The 9,729-nt window shown below is 39.5% G+C and overlaps 1 protein-coding gene across 1 annotated transcript; it reads left to right on the top strand.

The window, feature by feature from the left end:
- The first annotated feature begins 8,387 nt into the window (after positions 1 to 8,387).
- Positions 8,388 to 9,119, top strand: KRTAP3-3 (keratin associated protein 3-3). The gene has a single exon (XM_001083011.5). It carries the CDS (start codon positions 8,461 to 8,463, stop codon positions 8,755 to 8,757), a length of 297 nt encoding a protein of 98 aa, XP_001083011.2. The 5' UTR covers positions 8,388 to 8,460; the 3' UTR covers positions 8,758 to 9,119.
- Positions 9,120 to 9,729: the final 610 nt, after the last annotated feature.

Here is a 9,729-nt window from a genome sequence, read left to right as displayed (position 1 = left end):
TCTTTTTATTTAACATATATTTATTTAATAGATATTATTGGAAGACATCCACTGTGCAAGCACTACGCTAGAGTCTAGAGGTTAATAGAATGTTTTTAAAATACTGGATTTTAGTTTCCATTGATTCTGACTTTGATTTTTCTTTCTTCCTTAATTGACTAAATGAATTGATCACTGTGCTGGTGTGTATAAATAATTTGATCATCCTAGTCACAGTCATCTGAAATTCTGAGCTCAAAATGCAAAGCAATTTTGAGAAACATATACACCCATTTCTTCCTATATGCTGCCTTCCAAAAAAATCCATTTTGAATTAATATCAGCATTTATTGAGTATTCATTGTGCCCTCAAATGGGGCTTACATTGGTTTACATTAGTCATGACCATGATTAGAAGTTTGCTAGTCTAAGTGACATATAATATCATGACAATGAAATATACTTAAAATATCAGACCACAGTGTAGTATTTTCTATACACCAGAAATAGTCACACAATTCTGAGAACAAAAACACACAGTTTCTATTAGAACAAAACTTCTACGATAACCACTAATTCCTAATTCATGTCCTTATTTATCTTAGAAAAATCTAAGTGCGATTAGGTCTTTGCGGAAAATAAAGGTATGGTGAGATAGATACACACACACACACACACACACATATATATATATATACTTTTAGACTTGCCTTTGGGGGCCAATTGCTTCCCTCTCAGTCTCAATTTCCCTGTTACTAAAGTGGTTTCCCACCTATAGTTTGGTTTCCTACAGTCTCAGTTAGCTTGTTATTACTTTCTGCCTTGCTTTTGTCTCAGGATTATTGTGAGGACCAGACGTCCTCAAGTGTGGAAACCACCATGTCCACAGCATCAACCTGTTACACATGAGAGACTCCCACCATTACTGCCACATGGCAGTTCCCAACTTTCTCACCAAAAAGCAGCTTTTAAAAATATTTATTTGTTTGTTTATTTATTTGTTTATTTCAGTAGCTTTTGGGGTACAAGTGGTTTTGGTTACATGGATGAATTACACAGTGATGGTGAATTCTGAGATTTTGGTACACCCGTACCCGAGGAGTATACATCGTACCTAATGAGTGGTGTTTTGTTCCTGGCCTGCTTCCCACCCTCCACCTTTTGAGTCTCTAAAGTCCATTATATCACTCCATATGCATCTGCATACTTAGTTTAGCTTCCACTTATAAGTGAAAACATGGTTTTTTGTTTTTGGTTCCTGTGATTTCCCACTCCATTTCACTCAGAATAATGGCCTCTAGCTCCAACCAAATTGCAGCAAAAGACATTGTTTCATTCTAACAGCTGAGTAGTAGTATTCCACGGTATATATATATACACCACAGTTTCTCTATCTACTCATTGGATGATGGATACTTAGGCTGGGCATCTTTTTATTTCTTGAAATATGTATTTTTCCCAAATGGCTTTCTTAAAAAAGTTTAATAATTCCTTCATTTTTGTTCATAAATATGTTTATAAATATCAATGAAATGTTTAGGATTATTATAGAATAACCTTTGTTACCATGCCAAGTTACCTTTTTCCTAGTCAAAAACAAAGAAGTTTCATGTTTTCATACATGCTAGTAAGGGATAAAAATTTAGAGTTTGTTTTTAATACTGAAAATAACTCGAAGTTCCTACTACTACTACCATGGGTCTTTAGCATTCACGGGCCCTGGCCTAGTTATAAATCCCCAACTGGAAACCAGAAGATGTGTTGTTTTAGCCCTGGCTCTGCCTTGAGCTGCTTCTGTGGCCCTAAACAAGTCAATTAAGTTCTTGGGGTCTCAGGTGTTAAAGCAGTAAAATGGGTTGGTTAATCAGACCATCTCTAAGGTTGCTTTTCGTTTTAACATTCTATGATTCTAGATCATCCAGAAGCATTCTAAGTAACAAGTACCCCATGCAACTAACCAAGCCCATTCTACCTCATTACTTTTACTGCTTTCATTGGGAATAGCTCACATTGAGTGAATACCTACTGGGCATACTAATGAGGTAGAAGGTGGGACTCTACTCCAGAGGTGGGGCTCAGATACCAGACCAAATTGAGGGCTAGCTAAAACAGGATGGGGACAGAAACAGCTTTCCAATCAGACATGCCCACCAGCATGCCCTGTCAATTAACCGTTGCCATGGCAACACCTCAGTTACCACCCCTTTCCAAGGCAAAGACCCAATGACCTAAAAGTTTCTACTCCTTCCCTAGAAATTTCTGCACAAACTACTCTTTAATCTACATCTAATTAAAAGTAGGTGTAAATATGTAAAACTGCCCTGAGCTGCTACTCTCGGCCTGCAGAGGTAGCCCTGTCTGCAGGAGCAGTCATGGAGCTGTAACACTGCTGCTTCAATAAAGCTGTTTTCTACCTCTGGCTTGCCCTTGAATTCTTCCCTGGGCAAAGCCAAGAACCCTTGCAGGCTAAGCCCCACTTTGGGGCTCCCCTGCCCTGCATCACTAACAAGTGAAGAAAGGCCACTAACAGGTGCAGAAACTCAGGCTGAGAAAGACTAAAGTACTTGCAAAAGTTATGTAAATCGTGAGAGAGAAGGAATTAAACCCCAAACTAAGTCCCAAGTCCCTTCTCTTTCCACTACACCAAAGCACTCGCCTTCTCCACAGACAGCAATATGTCAAAGAGAAATGTGATTATAGGTGGCTGTCTTTATTCAGGAGAAAGTACATGACACTTGACAATATATTCTCTACTATCCCTGTCAATTGTATGTTTTGTTGTACACAGCAGCTCTGCTTTCTCTGTGGCGATTACAGTCTAAAATAAAATGAGGGTATACGATGAGTATTTAAAAAGGTATTCATGTTTCCAAGGTAAGAACAAACCTTTTTTAAAAAGTCAGACTTCACTGATTAGCAGTGTCAGCAGAGAAGAAATATTGGCTGGATCATTAACTTTGAATTGAAATGCAGAATGTTTGGCAACTCAAACACATTTTCAGTTTTCTGATGAGCATCAATAATCAAGGTAAAACAACTGCCCTTAACGTTAATAATTGTTTATCCTTGATAATATAATAATTTAAAAAATGGTATTTCATTTTTCCTTCAAATTGATCTTGAGGCTGGGCGCAGTGGCTCATGCCTGTAATCCCAGCACTTCGGGAGGCCGAGGTGGGTCTACTGTGAGTCTGTTAAACTTCTTTCCTTTATAAATTACCCAATCTCGGGTATGTCCCTATAGCAGCGTGAGAACTGACTAATACAATATGGAAGTGTCTACATGTGAGTAAGTGGAAAACTACACTGACACCATTTTGAAACTACAACAGGAAGCAAGTTTGAATGTAGCAACACAACTAAATGAAACTCAAGGAGAGCTCATCCCGTGTCTGATACACAAGAAGTTAGGGAGTTATTTTTACAGGATTATGTAAACAGCAACAAGGATGTTCCGTCCAACATTCTGATGGACAGAAGCCATGTTCCCTGAGATAGGTGGATATAAAAGACCCATAGAGGACAGCTTTGTAGAAGAAAGCCTTTCTTTGCAACAAAACATTTTCCTGGTCCACTGTCACCATGTCTTGCTGTGATTCCTAGCTCCAAGGATGCTGCAGTGTCCCCACTGGCCTGGCCACCACTATCTGTCCCTCTGACATAAGCTGTCAATGTGAAGCCTGCCTGCCCAGCATCTGCCCTCATGAGATCAGCCTCCTTCAGCCCACCTGCTGTGAAACCTGCTCCCTGCCCTGCTGCGTGCCTGACTCCTATGTGCCATCCTGTTGCCTGCCCAACAAATGCCACCCAGCTCCAACCCTGAGTAGGCTCTCTGTCACCACCTGCGTCCAGCCTTATGAGTGTGAACCACTTTGCTGCTAGCCAAAGAGCTTTGCCCACATTGCCCTGAGGACCTTCAGTAGTCATTAAGGGCTGCTCAGCAAATGGCGTTTAATTAGGCCATTTGGAAGAAAATATTATAGCACTGTGCCTTCAGTTTTACAGAAGTTTTCTTTTCCTGTTTCGAACAATGATTTCAAATGAGAAATGGGAAAAAAAAAAATGCTATCGTGGATCTCCTTACTTCAAAACTAAATAAACACCACAACTCCCCAAACCACATACTGTCTCAACATTTAATGCTATAATTACCCAACGACTCTTGACACATGCATCATGAACTTATAAGTATATCCAGCAGAATTACACTTTCTGATGACATCAACATAAATTTCATAGCCAAAAAGAGGCCTCACAGGCATACACAGATACCTGAAGAAAACTGTGAGGATAGTGAAATGCATTAGGCTCTAAGCTTAGAGTCGTTTTAAATGCCAAGGTCAGCATCTAACTTTAATTTTTGTTTTTTCCCTGCCTCTAAATAAACTCACATGTGTCCTTAAAGAAGGAGTGAAGCTGGCAATTTGAGATCAACATGCTCACAGAAAAGACCTCAAAGATTGAGCTAACCCCTATTTTTTTCACCATCTCATTTAAGTAAATCTTCGAATTTAAAAATGTTGGTTGGGCGCGGTGGGTCATGCCTGTAATCCCAGCACTTTGGGAGGCCGAGGCGGGTGGATCACCTGAGGTCTGGAGTTCGAGACCAGCCCGACCAACATGGAGAAACCCCGTCTCTGCTAAAAATACAAAATTAGCCAGGTGTGGTGGTGCACGCCTGTAGTCCCATCTACTCCGGAGGCTGAGGCAGGAGAATGGCTTGAACCCAGGAGGCAGAGGTTGCTGTGAGCAGAGATCACGCCATTGCACTCTGGGCAACAAGAGCGAAACTCCATCTCAAAAAAAAAAAAAAAAAGTTTTGACAACTGTAAAGCAATTCACACAAAAAATGAATCACTCTGCTTATATAAAGCGTTACTGTTATAAAAGGCCATTACAAAAATAAATAAATACCTTTTTAATTCTAATTTGAAATGTAATCCAATGCAACAAATATTTATCAAATGCCTACCCTGTTTCAGGCATTGTCCTAAGTGCTTGAAAAAGACAAATAAGGCTAACATACGATTACCACTTCCAAAACCTTGCACTGGAGTGAGGAAAACAAATTTAAGTGACAAACTATAAAATACAGCAGAAAGAAATGAGGTTGAAAGGGAAGAATAGGCAGCCCATTTTGTGAGAGCAGAGAAAAGGATGCAAACATCTAGAAGAATCACCTAAAGTTTCTTTATGAAGGGGATGTTTGGCTGAATCTTGAGGGATCAACAGGATTTGGAAAGTAGAGAACTGGGAAAGGTCAGTTTAAGTTAAAGAAACAGTATGAACGAGGTCACAGAGGGTAAAGTACCTAGGAGACTCCCGCCTTCACTTTATGTGATGTGCTGTATGATTAACATATGCATGATTCACATAGCTATCATTTTTGTGGTGAGAACACTTAATCCATTCTCTCAGCATTTTTCATTGCAGTATATGGTTATTCACTATAGTCACCATGTTGTATAGTAGATCTCCTGAATCTATATAATATTTCAAGATAAATTTTAAAAGAGAAGTCAGAGAGAACACAGAGAATGGGAGAGGGTCTTCTCCATATATTCTACTTGCCAAGCCACTGGCTTCTCTATGAGAGAGACTGGTAAGTCAAGAGTAAGTAAACATTAAACATTTCCTTGACGGTTTCAATACTAGTTCATTAACTTTGAATTTTATAATATACTCGGAAGGCCACTTGAATTTGCTTCTCTGTTCTTCGGTGGTAAAGTGTAGGTATTGAGGCAGGAGAATAGCAAAGGGAATTAAAACTTGGATAAAGAGCGGAGTGAATAAAAGCAGGGACCAGAAGCAAGGTGAAGGGGCAGGTAAGCAAGAAACAAGATATGAAGCAGAAGTTAGACTAGGTGCGGTGGCTCATACTGTAATCCTGGCACTTTGGGAGGCCAAAGCAGGTGGATCGCTTGAAGTCAGGAGTTCAAGACCAGCCTGGCCAACGTGGTGAAACCCCCCGCTCTACAAAAAGTACAAAACTTATGTGGGTGTGGTGATGGGCACCTGTAATCCCAGCTACTTGGGAGTCTGAGGTAGGAGAATCACTCGAACCCAGGAGGTGGAGGCTGCAGTGAGCAGAGAATGCCACTGTACTCTAGCCAAAACAAAAAGTAAGTTAAGAGAAGAAAGCAAGTCCCCCATTGCCAGAGCAGGATAAGGACCAAACCAGTAAGGGGCAACTCTTCATGGATAAGCATGTGCGTTAAAGAGAAAAAGTATCCTTAACATCACCTTGTATGAAAATCAGCTCATTCAGGCTTATGCATATGGACCGCATATCACGTATGTACTTAGAATTATGGGCTGGAGGTGGTGTCCAAGCACACAGAGACCAAAGTAACTAAGCAACACACCTGTCCATCAAAGAGGCAGACACTGGCTAGAGATTAGGCAGTCTTGGGAAGACACACACACACACACACACACACACACACACACACAAAGACCCAAACTGCACCAAGCTGGGGGCTGATCTCATCTCATAGAGGTCGGTTTGCTCTCCCCCTCTTAGAGTGTAATACTGTGCTTAATACACTTTTGCTGCTTTGTTTTGCTGTGTGTGTCTCGTCCGATTCTTTGTTTGGGACACCAAAAGCCCATGGCACCATCTGGTAACAGTATGATGTTCAACACCCTTGGCATTTGTTGTAAATTCCTGCTAATAAAAATGATTTGAAAGTTGTTTTCTGTTTTTTTGTTTTTAACTTTTAAGTTCAGGGGTACACGTGCAGGTTTGTTACATAGGTAAACTTGTGTCATGGGGGTTTGTTGTACAGATTATTTCATCACCCAGGTATTAAGCCTAGTGCCCATGAGTTATTTTTCCTGATCCTGTCCCTCCTCCCACCTTCCACTCTCTGATAGCTTTCAGCGTCTGTTATTCCCTTCTATGTGTCCATGTGTTCTTATCATTTAGCTACCACTTATAAGTGAGAACACGCAGTATTTGGTTTTCTGTTTCTGCATTAGTTTACTAATGATAATAGCCTCCAGCTCCATCCGTGTTTCTTCAAAGGATGGGATCTCCTTATTTTTTATGGCTGCATAGTATTCATTGGCATACATGTGTCACTTATTTTTGTTGTTAAAAAGAATAAAAGATAAACTGGTTGTTTTAACATATAACATATAAGGCTTACCTATGAATGACATTTGATATTTTCCACTGATTTTAGTCAGTTTTCTTCTCTTTTAAATAGATCTTACTGGTTTTTGGTAATGTGACCTCAGAAACAACCTACCAAGAATCTTTGCTTTCTGTTTATTCAACAAATTGCCACACAACGAGTATGTAACTTAAATTATACAATATTATCTGAAAGGATTTGTGCTGATCATGGACAGGTGTAGGAAGATGTTGGAATCTAGACTATCACACTTTTGAGATTATCTGGTTCAATTTCTGGCTGACTGAAGTAAAAGATGTTGTTTACGGCATACCTCAGAGGAATTTCAATCTAGTTCAAGATCCAAGATACGAAAACAAATAAACAAGCAAAGTAGGGAGTAGGTCAGTGAAAAAGTGATTTTTATGAATGCCATAGTTCTAAATTGCATTGGGTCAGATTTCCTGCCAAAATCCACTGTTGTTCTGTGACTCTTAAGGTTTCTCCTTTTAATTCCTATTTCATCTTATTTGATGAAAATGAATCAAGGCTGAGGTGGTTTTCTTTTAATGGTACATTCAACAAAGAATTGTCACTGTGTGGATCCTTCCTTCCTTCCAATGAATTTATACTTTGATTCACCACAAGATTGGCATAACTTTGGGACTCTTTTAGAAAAAAACAATCCATAGAATAATACAACTTTGAGAAATTCACTACGAATTTATTAAAAATAATAAGAAGGAATTTCATCCTGTACCACTCTGCCTCTTTGCTTGCTCAATAGAACCTGAATTATAATATCACTAAATAATGCAAACGTATCTGAGATGCCTGTAGTCACATGAAACATTCATCTGTAAATAGCCATATTCTTGTTGACTTTATTGAGTTGAAAATAGTCCAATTCATCATTTGAGTTACTCATTCTGAAATTAGTCATTAGAAATCACATTATGTGATCCACAGTATTTTAAATTAAGAGGGAAAACAAGAAGAGTTTGGCCTCCAAAATTACAGCTGAATTGTCACTTGGATTGATTACCCATAAAAGTCATGTAAGGTTTGGCATGCCAGAACCCTGTGAAGACAAAATGTGATGATCTTGTGACAAAAATGACAAGTCAATGACTCAAAAATATGATTAACTTAACAAGAGCGGGAACTCTTAATGGACATGTAAATGCCAAACAGATTAGAGAATCTCAGTGAAAAAGGGTGCCATAAACAAAACAGGAAGCCTTCCAGCTGGACCAATGCCCACTTGGGAGGGTATATAAGAGCCCTAACAAGAGAGGAGACATTTGTACCTCACCAACCTCATCTGTCTAAGAAACTGAAAGCTAACTAGACACCAATTGCCATGGATTGCTGTGCCTCTCGCAGCTGCAGTGTCCCCACCGGGCCCGCCACCACCATCTGCACCTTCGACAAATCCTGCCGCTGCGGAGTCTGCCTGCCCAGCACCTGCCCACACACGGTTTGGTTACTGGAGCCCACCTGCTGTGACAACTGTCCCCCACCCTGCTACATTCCTCAGCCCTGCGTGCCCACCTGCTTCCTGCTCAATTCCTGCCAGCCAACCCCAGGCCTGGAGACCCTCAACCTCACCACCTTCACTCAGGCCTGCTGTGAGCCCTGCCTCCCAAGAAGCTGCTGATGGATGGCTACTTTGCTCAGTGCCCGACAACGAGGAATCCAGAAGCTGTCTCGTCAGTAGTCACTTGCCTCAGTAGTTTACCAGATGTTAAGGCAGATCAGATGGCCCAGATATGAAGAATTTACCTTTGGTTTTAATGGCGGGAAAAAAGAAAAGTATTTTTCATGGTTATTTAGCTGAATAACCATTTGGTTCCTGTGGGCAGGTGAATGTTTTATTAGCAAACTACTGTTTCAATCTGTAAGACCTCAGATTACATGTTCTTGATCATACTGCTTCCTGGCTCTTGTTTCTTGTATTGGGTATTTCCATAGAAGAAAATTTCTTGGTGGTTTTTCCAATAAACTATATTTCTCTGGCAAGATGTGTCCTTTGTTTATGTTAGTTTTGGGTATATTTCTTCCATTTTAAAAAGGTAAAAAAAGATGATTATTTTAATTTTTTAAAAAAGAATCTATTGGCAGAATGACTAACATTCTGGATACTACTAATATGGCTTGCTAACTTTTAACAGGTTCTCTTTTATATTTGCCTTCTCTTCTCTCTTCCTCCTCAGACAAATGTAATTTTGGTGTGAACCAACATTTATTTGTCTACTCTTCACTAGTAAATCATTCATTTAGTCCTTGAAACAGCACTAATGGACAAGAATAAATGAAGTTTTAAGAGTTATTCAACATTCTCAAAGTCATAAAGTTACTTACTTAGAAAATCAGAATTCAGCCTCTTGTATGTCTGACTCTAAAGCCCAATTTTTCCTACCACAATACTACCTTCAATACTAATGAAGCCGGAAGCTTAATGAGCACAGTTATGAAATAAACCCAAAATACGCAAGAGAAATAAAACATGTAAGATTCTTTAACAAAATCCACATTGTATTATAATAGAAAAAGAGTACATTGGTTCATAGATTAAAATTGGCAAGTATTCAATTCTAAAATCTGGGTATTTTGGAGGTGTCCCTATTTC

The sequence above is a fragment of the Macaca mulatta genome, chromosome 16 (assembly GCF_049350105.2).
Source record: "Macaca mulatta isolate MMU2019108-1 chromosome 16, T2T-MMU8v2.0, whole genome shotgun sequence".
Taxonomy (NCBI): Eukaryota; Metazoa; Chordata; class Mammalia; order Primates; family Cercopithecidae; genus Macaca; species Macaca mulatta.
The sequence above is the reverse complement of the archived record's forward strand: the minus strand, read 5'-3'. Positions and strand labels throughout refer to the sequence as shown.